The sequence below is a fragment of the Schistocerca piceifrons genome, chromosome 2 (assembly GCF_021461385.2).
Source record: "Schistocerca piceifrons isolate TAMUIC-IGC-003096 chromosome 2, iqSchPice1.1, whole genome shotgun sequence".
Lineage (NCBI taxonomy): Eukaryota > Metazoa > Arthropoda > Insecta > Orthoptera > Acrididae > Schistocerca > Schistocerca piceifrons.
The window spans coordinates 693,710,037-693,735,435 of NC_060139.1; the positions used below are offsets into that span (position 1 = coordinate 693,710,037).

The 25,399-nt window shown below is 38.2% G+C and overlaps 1 protein-coding gene across 1 annotated transcript in view; it reads right to left on the bottom strand.

Annotated features, from left to right (window-relative positions):
• Positions 1 to 1,661: 1,661 nt before the first annotated feature.
• Positions 1,662 to 25,399, bottom strand: part of LOC124775754 (schwannomin-interacting protein 1 homolog) — an 810,951-nt gene continuing 787,213 nt past the window's right edge. The window contains exons 12-13 of the mRNA XM_047250583.1: positions 20,426 to 20,525; positions 1,662 to 5,510 (exon numbers count right to left, since the gene is read on the bottom strand). Of these exons, the coding sequence (XP_047106539.1) occupies positions 5,393 to 5,510; positions 20,426 to 20,525 (218 nt within the window). The 3' untranslated portion in view covers positions 1,662 to 5,392. The remainder of the gene's footprint in view (positions 5,511 to 20,425; positions 20,526 to 25,399) is intronic.

Consider the following 25,399-nt stretch of genomic DNA (forward strand, 5'->3'; position numbering starts at 1 on the left):
GTGTCATATCAAAATGAGGAACTTTCAACATTTAGTCCTGGACAGGAGTATGTATAACTGTGGAGCATGTTTAAGAGAATAGTTGACTATAAACTGGATAAAGATGTACTTCATGATGGTAGAAACCGTCTGTGGTATATAGTCACGGTAAAACCAACTTCCTAAGAAGAATCGACTGCCGCATAATAGGTGTAAAACAAAGCATAGGACTATAGACAGAAAGATGCTGAACAAAACAGGAGGGCGTCAAAACGGGAATGCATGAAGACTTTGACAACTGTAATATATTACTGAAAGGTGTCTCACACAATCTACAGTAATTCAGGTCATATGTAATGGATATTAGTGTTGTAGTACCACCAAAATTATGCCCAGTTGTCCATGAAAGAGATAAGAATTGAAATTGAGGATAGCAAAGCAAAAGCAGAAATTGTGAACTCCATTCTCAAATGTTTCTGTAGAATAGGAAAACTTTGGTGTATTGTCCCAGTTTAATTCTCACACCATTGCAGATATGAGTTAAATAGGTATAAGTGAGAGATAATCATATGTTAATCTCCATTTGGCTGTTAAGAAAGATAACTTTTTTAAATGAACATGTACTAAAATGTTGACATTGCTTCTCCATATAATTACCACCAAATTTAAACATTTCTCGTATTGTGACACCAACTTCTTTATGTCTTAATTGAAGAATGGTGCTGCATGGTGCTTCAGCCAGTCGTTGACTGCATCCTTGACCTCATCATTGATCCTGAAGTGCTGAGTAGCCAGCCAGGACTTCATCTTGGGAAAGATCTTGAAAAATCTCCAAGCCAAAAGGTCTGAGTTTTTCCTTCAATAATTTCAGAGTATGTGGTCACACAATGTTGTAAAGGAGGAGGATTCCTTTGGTAATCATTCCACACTATTTGTTTTGGCTTGACCTTTGGTGTTTTGCAATTAACCTATGATGTCTCAGTATTCTCACATGGTACTTTTATAAAATCCATTGTCAAAATTCCTTTGCCATCCCAAAAAGCTATAACAATAATTTCTCTGTTTGATTTCATCTTCTCAAGTTAAATGAAAATAAATGTTATGAACTACTTATTTTTGTGGTTTCATTTTTCAACTACCCTCACTGTTAAAGGGAACAGTGTGTGTGTGTGTGTGTGTGTGTGTGTGTGTGTGTGTGTGTGTGTGTGTGTGTGTGCGGGAGGGGGGGGGGCTGTGGCATAACATGGAGACAATAGGTTAATGAATCAAGTTATTATGAAGGAACGTTACACTCAAGCAACTAGTCAACATCAGTACTTCAAATCTTGAAGTACTAGCTCATTTGAATGTAGTTACTGTAGGAAATCAGATGTAACTTTGTTGATGAAACCATGCTGAAATCCACTTACATATGTCAGGATAACCCAACATGAATTTGAACACTTCCTCCCTCCTGAATGACATTTCAGTCTAGCAATCACAGTACCTTTTATCAAAGTGATATCAGTCATGCTTTATGGGTGCATTATAGTCAAGTTATGCTTAGGCTTCTTACCCACTGTGTGGGATTTAGGATATGGTGGCAATTTTAAGGAAACTAAAAACCAAAAATTTTGAGTAGTTGATTTGGGATAACACTGGAAACATACAAAATGTCAATTTAAATCAGCTTATAGAAATGATTATATGGCTGCAAATATTCTTATTTCTCTTTCATTCAGTTTTGACATGTTTGTACAACAGAACTGGAGGAGCTTGCTGCAATCACCCGGAACAAGCAAGACATCACATTATTTTATTTAACAAATATCACAAAGCATTTTAATGAGAGACATTTTATCTTTAAAGCTGCATATAGCAAGTTCTGTTAATATGATGTGGATGCACAGTTACAATTTGGCCCCTAGTCTAAGAGACCTGGAACATGTAAAATGATGCACTTACAAGTTAACAGTTATATGTTTTGAGTGCATTTAAGCAGCAGATAACAAGCTTCAGTATCAACAACATATATTCAGATTGCTACTTTCACTACAGAATATATGGTGCATTGGATTAATTCAGTATCCACATGACCTTGTATTGAAGACTTGACAGATCAAATGGCAGCTACGTGTTATCACATCTTTATACAACTGAACAGGAATTAAACAAAACACACACACACACACACACACACACACACACACACACAAAAAAAATCACTGTCATACGTTAAGTTGGTTCCAATCTAAAATACATGAAATTACAGGACAGATGTTAACATGTCTAAAAATGTTATTTACAATCATTTAATATAATCTTTCATACAACAATTAGCATCAACATTCACACTAGCACAGAAAGCATTAAATGTTTTAGATGGGTTAGAAATGATAGAAGTGGGTGTGAACGTGTGAATAATTCATGGAATGTTTAATTCTGAGCTATCTCAAGACATAGTCAAAGATTTCAATTAATAATATTTTCATAAATATGTCATTATATAATATATATCACCAGTAGTTCTTAGTTCAGCACAATCTTTGATATGACACTTTTATAGTTGAAAATGCCTTTAATCATCCGAACAGATATTACCTCTGTTGCTACTAATGGTATTGAAGCTGAACATCAATTATCTCTTCATTAAAATTGTGTACTGTTATAAACTGGAATGCAAATGATGATGTTTTGACAAAGGAAGTATCAAAAATAAAACAGTTGCCAGATCAGACAGAAGCCCACACAAATGAGGAGGAGGACATGAACTGAAGAAATAATAATAAAAAGCACTAATAGATGAAGGTACAAAGAAACAATAAATATGAAAATCAATAGCAAAAGAGAAGAAATTCCATATTATTTTTGACTTATTTAGAATTTCAATCAATAGATTTACGGATGAAATCAATGGTATTGATAAAGCACTAAAAAGACTTCTTCAGTATCCATATTCGTACTGTGCAGGTGACTACTGGTAAGAAGTTAAAAGGCTGGCCTTAATGAGAACATCCTAACCTGTATAGGTTGTAGGAAGAGAACACTACACTACTTAAAACACATGTGACCTGAAAATAACTCAGCAATTTAAATAGTTTCCACAAATTAAATTTCTAGTGACAGGTCCCCCAGCAGCTTACAGAACATCGACATATCCCACAGAGTCCAGAAATAGCCCAATCTTTGAGAGTGTAGCATTTCATCTTTTCCATATAATGCAAATGTTCTGTATCCTCAGTTTGGTCAAGATATCATTTCTCATGCAGTAAATCTTAGAACATGCATTGTTGACTTAAAAATAATTCATATGCTACATTTACCTGAGAATGATTGCCAATAAACAGTTTTCCAGTTAATTTGCCAACATCTGATTGTATATTTGGTATTTGGCGCCTATCATTTTTACATAATCTGTTCTAAACTCTTCCTGCCAACATACTGATTAAGCACTGCTGTCTTTCTGCCCTGCCCTGAAAGGAACAGGTGCAAAAATAAGTGCACACAAAAATATTTTAACTATCATAATCTGTCCAGTACTACAGTACATGCTGTCCACGCATTACTCTCTCTGCCACTGTTTCGTCTAAGTCTAAAACCTGTGTAGTTATCCTGAAATGCACGTAATAAGACATACAACAATTTTTTCATGTGAAATATATTCCTTGTATTGAATTCAAACACATTTGTGTATTGATCTCAACAAACTGTGCTGAAACTCAAGAGCTTACTGTTTCCCATTCAGTAACTGATAATTAACACATATTCCATAATTTTCAAGAAAGTAGGATGCAGACCTCACTCCTGTTCATCCAGTCTTATTCCATCCTCTTTAAATTGTAATTCTTCTCTTTCATTTCTGTTCACATATATTGCCACTCTCACTCTCTATGTTTCTCTTTCTCTGCCTCCATTGAGCCTGTCACTAATTTCTGTAGCTCTCACTCCCTTTCTTCCCTCTATTTGTTTGTGTGGCATATTCTTCCGTTTACATCAATTACTAGTACATGATAAAGACATGTACAAAAAATGCAACTTGCTGTAATAACCACATAAGTTATCTCGAATCAATATATTTCGGGCATTTGTCTTAGGTGGGACATTTGATATGTTTCTTTGAAAATATAGCAGACTATTGCACATCTGATGAAGATAACAAAGGAGGACAATCCAAAATGCAATTTATGTATGATATTAAAGTAAAAGTAGGCATGGAATTGAAGTATTTTATCAACATGTCGGTTTCAGGTTTTGATTGTAAGAATTTGAAGTTATGATCGCCGAATGCCAGGTCACATGGTGTTGCAAAAAGTAATTTACTGGATTTGCTGCTCTATTTGAAATGGCATATCCATGAAGTGCCCATGATAAAAACAGGGTAATGCTTTCACATCACTGATACAGTGCTCACAATTTTCACAGTAGTAATGCATAAGAATAAGAAAAATAGAAACCTATGAATTACTTTGGCCACATTCTGTGCTAAATTACTGTCAATAAATAGTTGAGAAAGTGTTCTGTCTCACTGTTCACATTAAATTACTTGAAACTGGTTGTACAAGTAATGACACACACACATATATATAGTACATAAACATTATATCCATTCTTACAAAAACTAAAATCACTGTTGCATATATAATTCATTATTAAATGTAAATGTATGTACAAAATATTATGAAAGGAACATCCAAAATTCAGTAAAGAAATATTTTTTCCAAACACATTGCTTATTGGAATTACATCTTGAATCCAATCGCTTGGTATATCAAATGTTCAGAGTTAATAGTTTCCAGAATAACTACTATAGTAATCTTAGGGATATTAACTGTTCAGTCATATTCAAAATGATATTACACTGTTCTTGTGCAGAACATATTTTGATGAATTATGCTACACAGCTGTAATAAAATGCATTTTTCTTAAAACTGGAATGTACAGTTATGATACGTGTTTGAAATCTCAGACTCTGTACATAGTGGAACACAATACAGTTGCAATTTACAAAGTTTATGTAATTATAAATTATTTTGAAAATAGTAATATTGTTTCCAGAGTTCTTACTACCTTTATATGAAATCTATACGTAACACTGCAGAAGAACTTAACATAAATCAGTCCTTGGAGACAACTATAAATTATAGCCTACACATACAAAAAAGGAGACATAATAATACAAAAATTAGCATTAAGCTTAGGTGGAAACAAATAACAATGAATATGTAATTTTAAATCTATTAGTCTGCTTTTTTCCATTTCCATTGCTCACTGTTTGTTGTCCACTTTCACAAGGAACAAAACACATCACATCAACACATTACTGCTTTCTGTCTGTCACCATCGGAACGTCAGTGTGTTTGAAAGCAACTGATAATTTCAGTTTGCTAATTAATGAGATTCAGTCTACATAATTTATTCTGACTTTTACTGTCTGTTACTTCTTCACTAAGCCTGCTATCCTATTGAGTTTTGGCTTGGGTGAAAGGAGATTGTTGTTCTGGTTCAGCAGCTGAACATCTTGTTGCTCCTTCACTGACTGTTCTTTGGCACCCCTGTAACAAATGATTTTGTTTTATGTCACGATCAAAGTGTCCAGGCAGTCTGGTGAAGGAGCTGACACTCGTGGATGCACTTACACAAATACAAAATATTGTTATACAGGATGGTCAATTCTTAACACAATCACCTAGCAAGTATTTTGTTGCAGGCAGCACTGGTAGGGAATATATTTCCACTCTGTTGAGAGGCATTTGTTTGCCCAAGTAGCATGTGTCTGTTGGGTGATGCAATGCAATGTATTGAGTGAAAGTGTTTCAAATGAAATGGTGAAATACAAATACTCTATTCGCCATAGAGTATTCATGTGTGATTCATAGGTGCATACAGAATCAGCATGTGCAGTAAGACAATTGTTTTAAGAGGAATTTCCTGATGTTTGAGATCCTGATCAAAGTACGATTCATCAACCGATAAATAAATTTCACGAAGTGGGAAGTGTTCTTGACAGGAAACTTAGACAACCACATGCAGTATTCACAGAAAAAAAACTCTGGATAACACTACGCATGCTCTGGAAAGGTCTCCTGGGAAACAAGTTCAAATTTCCTACGGCTCTGTTCAAATTCCTACAAAGTTACTGAGTTACAGCCCAATAAAATTACTGCATTCCAAGATCTTAAACTGAGTGACCCTGCAATAAGGTTGTAGTTTTGTTAATTGATTTATTTAAAATGAATCATTGTTCCACCTTTGTGGATACTTTAATTCACAAAATAACTGTTATTGGAGTTCTGAAAAGCCTTTTGAAATACATGAGACACCACTGCATGATCAAAAAATAGGAGTATGGTGCACTATTAGTGGTGAGAAAATAATAGCTCCTGTATTTTTCCAGGAAAAACAATTAACAGTGAGAGATATGTGGAAAACATTATGCCACCTTTTTTGGTCAATTAACTGAGAAAGAAGAGAACATTCTTTCACAACCTTTCAACAGGACACAGTGATGGCACTTACAACCAACTTCTCATTATAGGAAATTCGTGTCTTTCAAGGTAGAGGTATCAACAAAATATGGCATCCTCATATCCTGATTTAACCACAGCAATTTTTATCTCTGGGGGTGGGGGCAGAAATGAGAAAGTGTACAAATCAAATCCACATACTTTAGATGAACTTAAAACTAGGATTTGTCAAGAATTTGCTGTCATTTCTCAGAGGAAATTGCAGAGTGTAATGAGCGATTTCCTAAACAGTTATCAGAAATACTTGAACAATGAAGGGAGTCAGTTCCAGTATCTCCGTGCTTAATATACATGAGTAATTCACTTTTCTTTTTTAAGTATTTATGGTATATATGTTAGAAACTATATTTACTGCAGACTTCCTGTCACCAACACTGCATGCACAGCAGCTGGAAGCTTCGCAAAAGCAGTTGTGTTAACGATTCATCACTTTGTTTAATAACAATGATTAGCTCTCACAATGTACCAGTAGGCTACTTTGCAATGGGTGCACAAAATGTCATGCACATTTTTAATAAGAGTTTCAGAACATACAAACTGACAATGTAAAAAATATTGAGAGACTTAACAGAGTAAGAACGCTGATGTTAAACTTTTCACCCAGCATACAAAATTTCATGTATTAATTAGAATTCCTTCTTAGTGAGAAACTGCAACAAAGTAGTGGTGGACTGTGTGGTGATTACCAAGCAATTCAAAGCGAGACAAATGAAACAGATAAATTTACATGTGTGTCTGAAAATTGAAGTGAAGGGTTAAACTTAATGCCTCCATTCTTGTAACTCAGTCAGACTTATCAATTGAAGATACAGAGCTATTGACAAGTATCATAACATCTACATTCCAATAAGAGTATTGCTTGCAAGGAAAACATGGCATCTCTGTTCAGTTCATCATGTGTAATCAGTTAGCTGGCTGATTTAATCCCTAGCAGCTACGAATTCTGTCTCATTCTCTGCAAATAGGTTGATGCTGTGTTCTGATCATAACTCTTGTTTTCCTAAACAAGGTTTATCTGTTTAGCAAGAGTAATAGAAGGCAGATTTCAGACTACCTAACACATCAAAACGAAAATTTCTGTTCCGACACTGACAATGTTGAGTGTTTATGGAAAAAGTTCAAGGCAATCGTAAAATGCGTTTTAGACAGGTACGTGCCGAGTAAAACTGTGAGGGACGGGAAAAACCCACCGTGGTACAACAACAAAGTTAGGAAACTACTGCGAAAGCAAAGAGAGCTCCACTCCAAGTTTAAACGCAGCCAAAACCTCTCAGACAAACAGAAGCTAAACGATGTCAAAGTTAGCGTAAGGAGGGCTATGCGTGAAGCGTTCAGTGAATTCAAAAGTAAAATTCTATGTACCGACTTGACAGAAAATCCTAGGAAGTTCTGGTCTTACGTTAAATCAGTAAGTGGCTCGAAACAGCATATCCAGACACTACGGGATGATGATGGCATTGAAACAGAGGATGACACACGTAAAGCTGAAATACTAAACACCTTTTTCCAAAGCTGTTTCACAGAGGAAGACCGCACTGCAGTTCCTTCTCTAAATCCTCGCACAAACGAAAAAATGGCTGACATCGAAATAAGTGTCCAAGGAATAGAGAAGCAACTGGAATCACTCAATAGAGGAAAGTCCACTGGACCTGACGGGATACCAATTCGATTCTACACAGAGTACGCGAAAGAACTTGCCCCCCTTCTAACAGCCGTGTACCGCAAGTCTCTAGAGGAACAGAGAGTTCCAAATGATTGGAAAAGAGCACAGATAGTCCCAGTCTTCAAGAAGGGTCGTCGAGCAGATGCGCAAAACTATAGACCTATATCTCTGACGTCGATCTGTTGTAGAATTTTAGAACATGTTTTTTGCTCGAGTATCATGTCGTTTTTGGAAACCCAGAATCTACTATGTAGGAATCAACATGGATTCCGGAAACAGTGATCTTGTGAGACCCAACTCGCTTTATTTGTTCATGAGACCCAGAAAATATTAGATACAGGCTCCCAGGTAGATGCTATTTTTCTTGACTTCCGGAAGGCGTTCGATACAGTTCCGCACTGTCGCCTGATAAACAAAGTAAGAGCCTACGGAATATCAGACCAGCTGTGTGGCTGGATTGAAGAGTTTTTAGCAAACAGAACACAGCATGTTGTTATCAATGGAGAGACGTCTACAGACATTAAAGTAACCTCTGGCGTGCCACAGGGGAGTGTTATGGGACCATTGCTTTTCACAATATATATAAATGACCTAGTAGATAGTGTCGGAAGTTCCATGCGGCTTTTCGCGGATGATGCTGTAGTATACAGAGAAGTTGCAGCATTAGAAAATTGTAGCGAAATGCAGGAAGATCTGCAGCGGATAGGCACTTGGTGCAGGGAGTGGCAACTGACCCTTAACATAGACAAATGTAATGTATTGCGAATACATAGAAAGAAGGATCCTTTATTGTATGATTATATAATAGCGGAACAAACACTGGTAGCAGTTACTTCTGTAAAATATCTGGGAGTATGCGTGCGGAACGATTTGAAGTGGAATGATCATATAAAATTAATTGTTGGTAAGGTGGGTACCAGGTTGAGATTCATTGGGAGAGTGCTTAGAAAATGTAGTCCATCAACAAAGGAGGTGGCTTACAAAACACTCGTTCGACCTATACTTGAGTATTGCTCATCAGTGTGGGATCCGTACCAGATCGGTTTGACGGAGGAGATAGAGAAGATCCAAAGAAGAGCGGCGCGTTTCGTCACAGGGTTATTTGGTAACCATGATAGCGTTACAGAGATGTTTAATAAACTTAAGTGGCAGACTCTGCAAGAGAGGCGCTCTGCATCGCGGTGTAGCTCGCTCGCCAGGTTTCGAGAGGGTGCGTTTCTGGATGAGATATCGAATATATTGCTTCCCCCTACTTATACCTCCCGAGGAGATCACGAATGTAAAATTAGAGAGATTAGAGCGCGCACGGAGGCTTTCAGACAGTCGTTCTTCCCGCGAGCCATACGCGACTGGAACAGGAAAGGGAGGTAATGACAGTGGCACGTAAAGCGCCTGTCTTATCACGGATCAGCCAAGACATGGGAGGCCCTTACATTACTGTATAGATTTGTGTGTGAAGGTGAAAGGGTCTTAAAGACAACAGATACACGTCTATACAGACAAGACATTACACAAAGTTAGCGGCTAGCTACATTCATCATCTATTCATAGAGGAAGAGACAACTTATTATTATCTTGTTAAAATGGCCAATCCGTGACAGGACACGTTTTTGGACGTTGCTTAAATAATTTTGTTCTCTGTTTCATGTCAACTACGACGAGCTAACCTAACTGACGCTTGGAAAAGAGAGGAAAGACTCGCAGGTGATATAATTGGATCTACAAATAAAGCCGAAAGACAGCACGCTGGGCGTAGAGAAAAGGCCAGATCTATATTTTTATTATTATAGCTTGCTAGTATAGTTGAAGTATACGCTTTTTTGTTTAGTGTTATTTGATTTTTGAACATTGATTAACTCTGTTCACGTTAGATGTATTTTCATTGACCTGTCCCAGTTGCATTTATCTGTATATGTACATTAAGAAGGTAGACACAGAAGTACTTTTGTGTGAACAGAGTTACATATAGTGACAGTAGAAGGGAGTTATATATAGTGACAGTAGAACATTTATATGGTTTTAACTAGGGCAATGTTTAGGATGAGTCAAGCAGAGCAAAGTAACACGCAACAGCCTTCAGCTGTTAGCACTGATAATAATGATGCAGTAAGAAGTGTTGTAGGACCGATGGCTACAGATAGCGCAATAGAACGCCCTGTAAACACGGCTGGAGGTGTATCAGCAAGTACACAGCAGGGATTAGATCCAGTGGTAATTATCATGAGACAGATGCAGATGATAACCGAGAGCATGAATACTTTGAAAACCGATATTAACGTGAAATTAGCCTCAGTTACTGAAGGGCAAAATGATTTGAATACGAAATTAGCCTCAGTTACTGAAGGGCAAAATGATTTGAATATGAAATTAGCCTCAGTTACTGAAGGGCAGGAAAATCTGAAAACCGATATTAAAGCACAATTAGTGGCAGTCACTCAAACTCAAGAAGAAATGAAATTAGTCCAGACTGAGATTAAGCAGCAGTTACAAGACAGTTTTTCCGAATTAGAGCAGCGGATAGAGGCGAAGACCAAGGAACTCAAAGATCAGGCCGAAGAAACGGAACGAAAGTTAACTGCACAAATAGAATTGGTGAAAGCACAATGTGAGGAATCTACTCACTGCATACGTGTCGAAATGAAGGAGTATGTGGCTATTAAGATAGATACTGTACAGGAACAAGTGGAAATGGTTCCGCAATTAATACAAAAGCAAGACGCCATGTCATGTGCAATTGCGCAACTTCCTGAATTGGCACGTATACAGGCTAACCTAAAGGAAAGCGTTGAACATCTGACAGAGTGTCAAGACGTTATAGACCACCAAATTAACGTACTAACGGGTAAATTATCCGAAATCACATTAGAAAACAAAAGGCTAATGTGTGAAAACGTTGAGCAAAATGTTAAGGCAGTATTCCAGAGTTTATCTGGCAAACAGGAAGAGAATTTGTTTGCAAAAGGGCTTGAGGAGGTGCGACACCAGTTAGGTGCTGATTTGGAGCATTGGGAACAAACGATAGAAGAGTCGATGCGCGCTTCACAACAAAGCTCAGAACAAATGAATACAGGGCAGCAGCAGAAGTTGGCAGCGACTATAGAGCCAGTTACTGCCCATTTGCACACAATACCGACTTGTGTAAGTAATTCAAACATTAAATTGCCACAAGCGGGCTGTTCGCGTGAATTCTTATCTAACGGAGATTATGAAAGCCTTTGCCATGCTGAAGAAAAAATGATAAAGCATATGCAATTCCAGATTTTTAACCCTGACAAAAGGGTGGTCCATCCAATTGTTTTTATTCGAAGTTTCAGAGGAGTGCTACCCAGAAATTGATCGGAGTGGCAGAAGATCAGTTTTGTTACAGGATATATACGAGGGCCGTTCAGAAAGTAACCTCCGGTTGATTTAAAAAAATACACCAAGTTAAATAAAAATATTTTAATATATACATCTTACAACTACATCTTTGCACTGTTTTTCTACATAGTCTCCATAGCGATTGAGGCACTTATCGTATCTCTTCACAAGCTTTGAAATTCCTTCTGCATAAAAATCACCCGCTTGTGCCTGGAGCCAGCCTGTGACCGCATCTTTGAGCTCTTCGTCGTCATCAAACCGCTGTGACCCGAGCCATTTCTTCAAATGCATGAAGAGGCGATAATCACTTGGCGCCAGGTCTGGGCTGTAAGGTGGATGGTTGATAACGTCCCACTTGAAGGACTCAAGAAGGGCCGTTATTCTGCGAGCAGAGTGAGGACGGGCGTTATCGTACAAAAAAACGATACCGGAAGTCAGCATACCACGGCGTTTGTTCTGTATAGCCCGTCGTAACTGTTTTATTGTTTCACAGTACACGTCTTGATTAATGGTCGTACCACGTTCCATGAATTCAACCAACAACACCCCTTTGGCATCCCAAAACACCGTTGCCATCAGTTTTCTGGCAGAAAAATCTTGCGAGGCTTTTCTTGGTTTGGTAGGCAAATTTGAATGTGCCCACATCTTTGATTGTTCTTTTGTCTCAGGGTTCACGTACTTAATCCAGGTTTCGTCACCGGTCACGATTCTGTTTAACAATGGTTCTCCTTCGTCCTCATAACGTGACAGAAAGTCTAATGCAGAGGCCATTCTTTGAGTTTTGTGGTGGTCAGTAAGAATTTTGGGCACCCATCGTGCACAGAACTTACGGTAACCCAATCTTGCTGTCACTATCTCGTACAAGAGAGTCTTAGAAATCTGTGGAAAACCAGTAGACAACTCCGACATTGAGAAACGTCGATTTTCACGAACTTTTGCATCAACTGTCTGAACGAGTTCCCAATGATGGTCTACCACTCCTCTCTTCATCATGAACGTTTTCTCGTCCACTTTTAAATAAACGTACCCATTCACGGACAACTCCTTCAGTCGTAACTCTTGGTCCGTACACGGCATAAAGCTCACGATGAATAGCTGCTGCAGAATATCCTTTGGCTGTAAAAAAAACCTTATGACAGCACGCACTTCACATTTGGCGGGGTTTTCTATTGCAGCACACATTTCAAACTGCCACAAAAACTAAACTAGCGCAGGTACGACGTTCACTCGACCACGGCTTGATGCCGACTGACCTGTTGAGTGCGTGAACCCACAGATGGCGCCGCTACTCCCCCCACAACCCGCACTGTGACCAATCGGAGGTTACTTTCTGAACCGCCCTCGTACAAGGTTCGGGGGCAATCTGGGCCTCGGACATGACTTCTGTTTGCTCGACATATGACGATTTTGAGAAGGTGTTTTTAGCAAAGTTCTGATCAGAAGGGGTACAGGAACGCCTAAGGCAGGAGGTGCTCTACCCAGAGCCTTTCTCCTTTTCGAAAGGAAGCCTTAGAAAGTATTTTGAAAAATATATAAATAAAACGAGATACTGGGACAGACGTATGCCTTTGCCAGACATAATAAACATATTTAAGACAAGACTACCAACTAGCATCCGGAATCAATTGATTTACAGCAACGACAAAGACTTGGAGTCATTCCTCACGACGTTAGACCATATAGATATTATCGAAGAGAACAACCAGAAAGCCCGTAATAACAGATTCCAATATAGGGAGATAGAACCTCCGCCAAACAGTAGGCAAGGTGGAAGTATGTGTTATGCCAATGGCGATCAATCGACACTTAGAAGGAATGAACAGAGATCGTTAAGTAATGGAGAAACCCCTCAAAATCTCAATAGTAATCCCGGCAATGGTCTTGCGAGGGGCTATTCAAGGAACAACAGGAACGGGAAAAGATCCAATCCCGTGTGGGGGAACGAAAGAAATTTCTGACCCCAAGCCTGGAATAATAACGATAATAGGAAGTGGAATCAACCGGGAGGAATGAATTCAAATAGCCAACATCAGTGGGGACGGACATCTACAAATCAACCGGTAATTACCAAAGTGACGGATGATGTCAACCAGCAGACAAGTCAAAATCCAACAAACTTGTAAGGACCCACTCGTGCCCCGGACGAGCGGTCAACAATTGGTTGAGGGGCAACAGGATATGTGTACCCATGTTAACGTATAATGATGGACGATTACTGGCAGATGAACTGACCGAGGACTTAGAACCACAAAATGAGGATAAGGAACAGGTGGCAGTAGCCGAAGTGCAAGTCATTATGGAGACCGTACCTATAGTGGCGGTTTTAGACACAGCTGCAACCACAAATGTTATTTCGGAGGCACTATTCAACAGGATCAGAAATATAAGACGAGTACCAATTTTTCCAGTTCAAAATTGCAGAATAATAGGCGCCGTTGGGGCTCGATCGGCTAATGTAAGGGTGCAGTCACTACTTGGTGTGGAATTCGGAAATGTAGCAATATTAAGCACATTCCTTGTTGTGAAAAATTTGGTGGTAGATTGCATTATCGGAGTCGACAGCCTACGTCAATACGGATGCAGAATAGATTTTAAAACAGGAAAAATTTGGTTGAATGTTAATAAACAAGAAATTGAGTTGGAGTTTTTGAGAAAAAAATGCCTTACGAGAAAATATAATTGTGGGATCAGTGTGCAAGTAATCAGGACGGCCCAAAATTCGAAAGAGCAGGTAATTAATGAGTTCCAAGTCAAAGAAGATTTCGGTCAATTAGTGTTTGCAAAGTTAAATGAATCCAACTGCATTATCGAAGATCAGAAGAAGCAGCTCAATGAATTATTATTAACATATGAAAACGTTTTTGATGAAAGGCCAGGAGCTATTATGGGATACATATGCCATCTCTACGTTAAGCCGCACGAAACGTATTGTAGAACTTTCTATCCTGTTCCCTGGAGGTTAAAGGCTCAAGTTCAAAAGGAAATACATCGCATGTTGAAATGGGGTTTGATCAAACCCTCTACAAGCCCATACTGCTCCCCATTGCAAGTGACAGAGATGAACGCTAGAAAAAACATAAAAATAAACTGTGTGTGTTTAGTGTTAGAAAACTTTAAACTGAAATAATTAATCAGTGACACAGATTGTAGAAATAGTGACTAACTATTACTATCGAGTGCTGCAAAGAAGACAGTGGAGATAGGCTTCACCTGTGTTTGGGCAAACATGGAACTTTAGCATTGCTAATGTCATCAAGATTTATAAAGGATCTGAATGACCTTCAAGAAGAAAGAAATGTTTTCCGAAAATGACGCTGCATAATCAAAAGAGGTTCCCAGTGAATGTTCATATATAATTTCAAGTGCACGCTTAGGTGTGTAAACGTGTGAAGTGATGCGTTTAGGCAGTGAATCATGACTGACGGTTAATGCCGCAAGAATAATTTCCCACGCAAAACAATTGACGCTGGCGCGAGAGTTAGAATCGATATAGACGACACAGATATGCTTTGTAAGAGACTCGCATCAAACGCGAGGGGAAACTAAACTTTTTAAAAAAAAGTGTCATAATTAGACGTTAAGAGTTCTTGATTTATTGTTGAATGTCAAAAGAAACTAAGATTCATAGAATTAGTAGTTATTTAATGGGTCTTGTTCACTTTAGAATTTTGTTTGAAAATCCATTTCCATATATGTGCATGTATGAATGCCGGATGAATCAGAGAATAAATGAAAGAAGAGAATAAATGAAAGAAGAGAATCCACATTCCTCACTACTAATAACTTTTACATTACAGCAATCAAGCAGAGAAATATATGCATTTAGGATAAAATTTTTATGAGTATAGATAAATGATACGACTTTTCAAGGAAATGATGGATTATGTCTTTGTATAAAATGAACCACACTTTCCATTATTCGATGATTTGAATCCAAAATCTACTGCAAGTTGCATGAATCCTTTAAATTACGAAGAATAAATCATTGACAGAAAATGTGTCGGAATTTTTGGACTTACAAGCACAAATGGTGATGCGAAGTCCAAAAGAAAATTCAAACTAGAGTAATTATTATGATGTTTTCGGCAACAGCATTAGTCAATGGATAAATGGAAACTTTAAGTCAATGGCTAAATTCCTTGCAGTACATTGTAAGAAAAAGGATGCATGAAGCCATAGGGATTTTGTTTTCAAAAAGGAGAATCTTGGACGGTGGAACATAACCAGTTCTTTTACAGGAAGAGTTTCCCTTTCGGTCATTGCTAATTCTTTTGCAATGAATGTTGCATGTGAAATCTGGTATCCCTGTTCCTTCTACTCTTCCCATTGTGGGCCGCGTAGAAGACCGACTACAAATGTGGACGTTGGGGACATGCAAGGTCCGAGGGAGTTTCAGCATCGCAAGATATTGTCCTGGGAACAAGATTGTAAAAAAAGAAACTCAAGTTATTTATTGTAATTTTTTTTTTGCTAGAGGCACAAATCACTCTTCTCCAAATCGTTATATAAATCGATCCCTATCTTTCCTTTAGAGATCAATTTCAAAATTATTTTTTCTCTTCTGTAGGCTTTCCTATCTTCTATGTACCGTAGGCTGGGGGTCTAGGCTTAAGAGGTTTTCCAAGGTTTCCCTGCTTAAGAAAGTTCCCGAATGGGTAGACCCTGATAACAGTCTCATGAAAGATCATCTTCCTTGGTTGTGCACAGCAAACATAACACCTTGATGCACGTAAAAGCAATACAGCCGCGGTACCTGTCTCTTCATTTCTTTTGTTTCCAATGTTTATTTTCTTATTTAATCTTTTTCAGTCGGAGGACCGACACTCATCACTTCCGGGTTACCCACACTAATAGATAGCTCACGAAGTGTGTTCGGTAAATCAAAATTAGGCTCACAAACTTCGCTCGCTGCGAGGGGCATTGTAATGTCCCCACAGAAAATACCCTCTACCACGCACCAATTAATCATTGTCAATCAAACCATCCACATTCATTCACTTTGGAAAAGTATCTGATCTGATTTTATCGTAACATATGCGGCCACAGCTAGACAACGCCAAAGTATTTTCTAGCGTGTTTATTCTTTGAAATAAAAGAGATGCATATATGCATTCTCCATGGTTGTTGGAGTGGTAACTAGGACAGCTTCTGGAGTAGGGATTGAGGGATTGACGTATTTCTGAGAGACACATATTCTGATTTTCTTCTCGCTAAATCGAGCGAATTAACTTTTGTGCCACTAGCGGTTTGTTTGAATAGAAAGAGAGTGTAAACGGAAAATTATTAAGACGTGGAATCACCGGAGATCTGGACATGTAATGGAGATGGATTTAATACACAATTTCCTTCATAAATAAGGTTTGTGACTTTTTGTTCCGGAGTGAATGAACGAATGAGTTTTTTTTTCTGAACCATTTGATGATCACGTTGGCCCTATAATTAGTGGGGAAGTTACAGCTGTGTCGAAGAGAGCCTGCAATCACTGAGTCTGTGTTAAATCATCCAAAAAGGCTTCGTACACATCTGGAATTCGCAATCTTTCATAAAAGGAACAAATTGTCCACACGATTGATTCTCCCGACTGAATACAGTGTTTAACAGTAATAATAAATGTAAAGATCTCTTACAGCAAGCCAGCCGCTGATTACCAAGACGAAGGACTCCACCAAAGATCCTATTTGGCTGATTTCACGTAATGAAATATTATAATAAAAACTGTACATAGATAAAGGAGAGAAAGAGAGAGAGCGAATGAAAATAGAGATAATACTAATAATCCTCCATTAGTATAACTTTTCGCCTGTCTTATCACGAATCAGCCAAGACACGGGAGGCCCCTACATTACTGTATAGATTTATGTGTGAAGGTGAAAGGGTCTTAAAGACAACAGATACACGTCTATACAGACAAGACATTACACAAAGTTAGCGGCTAGCTACATTCATCATCTATTCATGGAGGAAGAGACAACTTATTATTATCTTGTTAAATCCTGCCACTGAACTTCACTAATTCCCACTATATTAACTTTAACCTATCAATTTCTCTTTTCAAATTTTCTAACCTACCTGCCCAATTAAGGGATCTGACATTCCACACTCCAATCCATAGAACACCAGTTTTCCTTCTTCTGATAACAATGTCCTCCTGAGTAGTCCCAGTCCAGAGATCTGAATGGGGGACTATTTTACCACCGGGCTATTTTACCCAAGAGGACGCCATCATAATTTAACCATACAGTAAAGCTGCATGCCCTCGGGAAAAATTATCGCTGTAGTTTCCGCTTGCTTTCAGCCATTCGCAGTACCAGCACAGCAAGGCCGTTTTGGTTAATGTTACAAGGCCAGATCAGTCAATCATCCAGACTGTTGCCCCTGCAACTACTGAAAAGCCTGCTGCCTCTCTTCAGGAACCACATGTTTGTCTGGCGTCTCAACAGACACCCCTCCGTTGTGACAGCACCTACGGTACGGCTACCTGTATCGCTGAGGCGCGCAAGCCTCCCCAGCAACGGCAAGGTCCATGGTTCATGGGGGGAGGGACAATAATCAGTATGATTTACATATTTGTGTCATATTCAGTATGAAAGTGGTGCTCAAATGGATTTGAAGTCTTTATGTGAACACAGTAACTAAAAACATGAAAGTAGTACAAACTGTAGTGTGAATACTTGCGCAGAGGGGTACCCCCAATAACAAGATGAGATTTCTTATGGAAATGTGAGCCAGACAGCGTCTTCAAAAGGTAAGACTTCTTCATTATAATTTTGCAAGCAATAGTTTTTTTTGTACCTGGAACAGAATTCTCTGACAACTGTTACAAAGAAGTCTTACTGCCATTGAATAACTCTGTCTCCTGAAGAATAATGCATAGTTTGATTATAGTTGGATTTCCTTTCCTCTTGTACTGTTAGTATATGCTATGATGAACAGCAATGACTTTTCCTCTTTTTACCATGTGTCTGCATCTTAGATGAACCAGCCACTTCCTCTTCTGCACACTATTTTTTAATTACAAACATTGACAACAGTGTTTTTATGTATCCTCAAAGTGTCTGCTGTCCTTTCTACCTTCATTAGAACCAGTAAATTCACACCATAGTCTCTCTTCTCCTTAAAATATTCCTACACCACACAAACTTGCATGTCTGACCACACAAAAGTGAGGTGAGCAGATCACTGAACATTTGGTTCAGTAATCACTCTTACCTGCATACTTCTATTGCAAGCTTGAGACATTCTGTATTGCAAAACAAACTCACTACACAGGGAAAGAAGCACACAATGGAAACAGATTGTAACTGTTGGGTTACTGGCCACAAGTGTCGTCTGTAACTGGCTACAGTAACTGCTACCTGCAATAGCAGAGCAATTTGACAATGGTGAACGGAACAGAACAAACGCTTACTTTGATTGGTTGTTGCTATTGTAGCAGCCTTGTAAATAGTTAAACGACAATCACTATGTTATTATGATCCATGTATACTTTTGGTTTACTTAATGAACTGTCAGCTAGTGGGTTTCCAAGTTAATTGCTGGACTGTAATGGAGGATAATGAGCATGTTATAACTTGGCTCTTACCTACATTAATGAGAAAAAGTAAATGAGGCAAACATAAAAATTTGAGAAAACCACATAACAAATGTGTGTTCAGCAAAGTTGCCTCCTTTGGGTGATAGATCTGTACTGACCCTAGAGAATGCCTTTCATTACAGGAAGTTATTTGATAAAGAAGACTCCAGGATGAAATAACAATGTGAATATTAGGATACTTTGCACCTCACTATGTAGAGGTGTTGAACAACAGACATGCACATTTAATACTAGACTGCAAGATTTTAGCTATGCCCGCCCACTATGTTTACATCTATACTCTTCAAACAATGGAGAGGTGCATGGCAGAGGGTACATTCCATTGTTCCAGTTATTAAGTTTGTTCCATTCCATTCACGTATGGAGCGCAGGAAGAATGATTATTAAAATCCCACTGCGTGTGCTACAGTTCTCGCGATCCCTATGTGAGTGATACATAGGAGGTTGCAGTATAATCCTAGATTCATCATTTAAAGCTGGTTATTGAAACTGTGTAAGTAACCACACACTCCCATCAGAAGCAGGGTCACCTGTGAAAGCAGCCATGTAGTCTACCAACTTAGCAGCAACCACTGTGCAACATTCTTTGAATGCATGACTGCTGAAAAAATTTCTGTCTGCATGAATGGCCTTCACAAAACTGTGGAGTGGTAGCTAGACCATCCAGTTGCCCAGCATGGCAACTTTCCTGAATTGGCAGGTGGGAAATCTCCTTGAAATATACCCTTTGTTCTCATGATTCCACCCTCCCCTTAATGTTTGTTAGTCCTTAACATCCACCTGCCTCTGTCTCCTTCCCTGCTCCCACTGCAGCCTCGCACATGACATCTATCCTCCAGGCTCACCTACATAGTCATTTCCCTTTCTCTACTCCCTTCCTTTCCCCCTCCTCATCACAGCTCTCCCCATGCTCCACCTAACATGTCCCCCCCATCCTTCCACAGGCCACATTACACATCTTCCATCACTCCTATCTTGCTCTCCCCCCACGCCACGTCTCTTCTGTATCCACACTATCCAACCCAGCCAAGATCACCACCTGCTCCCAGTGAGGCCATAGTGCCTGGAGATGACAGTGGTTTGTGTACATATGTGTGTGTGTGTGTGTGTGTGTGTGTGATGAATGGCATTGTCCAATAGCTAAAAAAATGTAACAGTTTACCATTAGATGTGCCTTCTGCTATCCAACATCTCCTTTATGTGGTTAGAAGAAGTCTAAGAAAGTTGTCCACCAACTACATTCAGTAATTACCTGAATGTAACAGATTTTATAAGAATTTTCATTTTAAAAACTAAATTATGTTACAACTAAAACACCATACTTACAAATATCTTGTGAGGTCTTCAATATCAACAAGCATAGAATCTTGCTCCATGTGCAGATCATCACGATCCATCAGGAACTTAACCAATCCTTCATTCAAAACTGAAACAGGTTTTTTAGTACTTTAATACTTTATGTAATTTTCAAACTGAAAACTTTTTCTTTATAATGAAAATAAGACATACAACACAAATTCATTTCAAAAATGCAATAATACAGTGATGTTTGAGATAAAGCACATATCACTTTTTTGCACAAACAAATCAGATTATGAAACCACGGTGAACATTGGCTGACATCTATAGTGTTTAAAATCTAGGCATGAGAAACAAGTAATGAATCTAGCTAAAAAAAAGTGATGTACTATCATTTGCATACACAATGATTCTATTTTAATATGAAAAATACACTAATAACTGATAGAGCATGGATTAAAATCATACGCCTGAAATACTACTTGCAGCAAGACTATATTAACAAAATAAAAGAAGCAAGTAGAGCAAATTGTTGCAATTAAGTGAGTTTTCAAGCTACATTTAAATTCAGAAAACTGAAAGCTGGCCTTGGTTTTACAAGGCAAACAACAAAAACAAAGAAAGATCAAATATCATTAAAATATATATCAAGCAGACTGCATTATATTAAATTATTTAGTACTCCATGGGTACTCTATGAACTGTTACCCAATAATAGGTGGTCTTCAGCTTCATAATGCAAAGTGAATTTTTTAGTCCTCCTTCACTTCCCCAATGTTTGCATATCACTTTTGAATGGTAACGAGCTTTCACTACTAAACTTAAATTTTTGTTGTTGTTACAGACAAGGATTGCATTCAGTTACATTCCGGTAAATCTGTATTGCTGCCCTTTGGCTTGCATTTCACAATTGTATTGTACAATGTAAACAAACTACTGTATCAATGCACGAACAAAATTTCTAACTTTGATAGCAGCACACGTCTACTAATATTAAAAAGCATCCTTCCTTTACTCGCACTGCATGTGTGAATTTCATTTGTGAAATGTGCTTATTGTGACTTAAGTAGGACTGGTTAGCGTAGGTGATTGTGATGAATGCACGGAGTGTGGTGTAAGGTTTGTGTTTTGATGATAATGAAAGTGAATGGAAAGGGTGAAACTTAGTGCCATCACATAGTCTACTTGTTTCAAAAAACATGATGGGAGATGCTTAGCTTAACATCCAACAAATGGATCACAAGCAACAGTGTCATTGGTCTTCATTCCATGACATACTTTACTGAGATTTGGAATTTAACCCAGGACACTGGTGCAAAGTATGGCGATCAGTAAATTTACACAGTGACTTTCCTACATCTCTCCCACCATTCCTATCACACAAACTTTTTTGTGTGAAGGTGGGCAGATTTCTAAGTGAATTCATTTGACTGAAAGAAATGGAGACAAAAACATTTAATGACCATATGCAACACATCAGGAAGTCTATGGGAACAACCAATAACAACTGTAGCATAAAATAAAACATCCCAATGTAAAAGATTAGTCCATTTCTTTTGTTACAAAAACATTGCATATGCCTGGTGGAAAACACCTGGTGATCCACAGCTGCATGTGAATGGTGTACCACACACTAATAATGGCAAAATGTAAAGTTCTGTGTTCTGGCCTTAGACATGCCAGTTGGGCCCAACCGACCACCATGTCATCTTCTACTAACGACATCACTGGATATGGTATGGAGGGGCATGTGGTCAGCACACCACTCTCCCGGCCACTGTTGAGTTTTTTTGATCTCGAAACTGCTTCTAATTGATCAGGCAGCTCCTCTGTTGGCCTCAAGAGGATGAGTGTGGTGCTTTGTGTAATAGTCCTCCAACAAAGGGAAAATCCCTGGTTGTACCAGGAATTGAACTGGTAACACCCAGATGGCAGTCAGCCCTGCTGACCACTCAGTTACAGAGGTGTAAAATAATAATTACACCAGGAGAATAAAAACTAGTTTGTAAATTACTCAAGGAGTGAACCATAAAGGATAAGAATTCTGCACTGAAAAAGTTAATTCGAGCAAATCTCAGGATACAGCATCAATCATTTCTCCAGCTCCAAGTGACATGCTGTATCAATGCAGTTCCACAGTTCATTGGTGGATGCTGAAGATGGTGATTAGAGGGCCAGATCCCAGAATGGTAAGAGTTCCCTGCCTGGTTTTGTTGGTGACACACAGCAAATACAAAGGCAATAAAAAGATACTGCTCCTGGAAAAGCACAAACATGAGCAGTACAAGACCAAGTGTTAGCCTACTGGAAGATTATGTCCTCAGTGAATAATCAGTTTGGGGGAACATCTGCAGCTGAGCATCATAATACATATGAAAATCACCACTTCACTTTATGGCTTCTATTTTTTAAGTCATGACTGGTTTCGGGCAAACAAATGTCCATCACCAGGTGCAATTACTGAAAGCAGAAAAGTGAAGTATGCTAGAAATAAGTTTTACATGTGCTTGTATGCATAAAATAATGAAAACTAATGAGGACTATCAGATATAAAATTTTAATAGCAGTCAGGCTAGATATGGTGAAAAGAGAGAGAGGGGTCAGTTGCAATACTGGGGTGACAACTAATAATAAAACAGAGAAACTGCCTAGGTATAGATGCATGGTATAAGATATGAAGCAGAACACATGTTGTGTGCTGCAACCCCAAGTACAGTGAGACTGGGTAGAGTTGAGATGACCAACACAAATGAGCATAGAGCACCGAGTGGTGCCCACAAAGGAGGGAGCTAAATTGTTAAACTTCGGTGTGGCAGTACTACGGACTTCTGTTAGGACGACTGGAAATGAGTGGCATGAGACAAAGTAACCTGGCCATTCACATTTAAATTGATAATTGTTCATCCAGAACTAGAGAGAAAATATTATAAACTGATGTAAACAATGCAGAAGATATGTAGAAAAAGTGTAATAAAGGTTATTCAAAGAGCAATAAATAATAGAACTAGTATTTTGGTTCTTATCCTATACCATGCCTGAAGAGATGGTTTCTATGTTCTGTTATTAGTTGTTGCTACAGTATTGCAATTTACTCCTCTCCCACTTTTCACCATATACAACCTGATCACTGTTAGAATTTTATACACAACAGTCCTCATTAGTTTTCATTATTTTATGAATACAAGTGGATGTAAAAATTAATTTTAGCACACTTAATTTCTTTTTCAGTAATCACACCTAGCAATGGGCATTTGTTATCCCAAAACTGGTCATGACTTAAAAAATAAAAGCCTTAAAACTGAAGGGGTGATTTTCATTCCTATTTCTCAGTTTATGGCAAGAAATCACATATAGGTGCCATATCTTGTATGTTGTCAAAATTTATAGAAATGTCATGGCCTGTCAATTTGAAGTGTGATTTGTTAACACTTTCGACACCAAAGCCGAGCATAGCTCAGGCAACAACTTTGTGTTAAAAAAAAACTGTGCCTGAGTATAGGTTGGGCTACGATTTTCTTGACTGTGAGCTGCCTTTCACTTCAAAACTGGGTGCATTTTGTATGAAAACAATGTACAGACATCTCACAAACTGTTTCTTGACTGGTACTGTCTTCTGATGTCAATTTCAAAAGAAACATTAGTGAGTGTATCAGCTGCTCTCGTGAATGGCTGAGTGATTGCATGGATATAATTTCATGTGCATACTCCTTAGTTTTCACAGTTCGCTGTAATTTTGCTACAAATGTATCACGTTTGTTGAATGAGCAAGAAATTTTGGAAGTTCAAGAGCAAGAAACTGCTCAATAACTCACCTCGCACTTTTTTCATGGAAGGATAAATTTTAAATTTTGTAATCTATGAAGAACTAAAGTAAACATGAAAAATAAATCTTGAAGCTTGGCCCTTTTATAGCATGCATTACTGTTTTCCTAAATCCATAACAAGCACTATAACCCCCTCTTAAGTGTCTGAACCCAACAATGTCACCAGACCTTTGTGATCTGCTAATGTATGTTACCAAGGTGTACCACAGTACATATAACTGAACAATTTATGATCACCAGGCAGTCAAGTTGCCTTCCCCCTTGCTGTTATGTTCTTTCTCATCAGGTTACCTGATACAAAACAGTTGTGGAAGCCTATAATGTTATTATTATTATTAAATCATTTGCTATCACCATTCATAATATTTTGTTTCTTTAACTTATCTTGCTCATGATACTTTTTGGAAATACTTACAAATTTCTGGTGTGTGTGTGTGTGTGTGTGTGTGTGTGTGTGTGTGTGTTTTAACTATATTTGACAAGTTAATCTGATGTTGCAAATGTCACAAAATTGTCAAACAAACATTTGCAATATTTCTTGATATAATTCAAATTATGGGTTACTAGTAACTCGTATATTTTTTCCTTGTGTGGTTTGTACCTTTTCATTTTAGTTTTTTTTCAGTATTACGGTAATTATGAAGGAAAGGAAGCCACTTGCTACTGGAATCTGTTTCATTGTGGTCACTGTATGAAAAGAAAAACAATTCTTGAGAAAGCTACAAAATTATGAGAAAGAATTGTTGGTCAGTACTTACCATCTGAAAGTGAAATTCTCAGAACCATAATACATACATATAAAAGTACAAGGAATTATTCTAACCTTTGGAACTATTAGTTCCTTCCTCAGGGAGGAAAGAAGGATAGGTTGGGGAAGTGCAGGTTATAAAGACCCAAGGATGAGAGGGACACTCCTGTAGTCAGGATGAGGGGAGACAACTCATTCTGCAGTCTGAGAGACTTGTGCGTCCTGTCAAATCTTACCCAACCCATCCCTTTTTGCTCCTCAGGAAAGAATCTTGTAGGCTCACGTGTGTCTATCACCAGTGCTAAGAATTTGACCTCATCCAGGCAAGTACTGGCCAGAAGTTCTGTTTATTTCCTGTTATGTTATCTATGTTTACTTTGGTTGCTCTGTGTATCATTGATCTATATCTTGCTTGTATGTGAACAATGG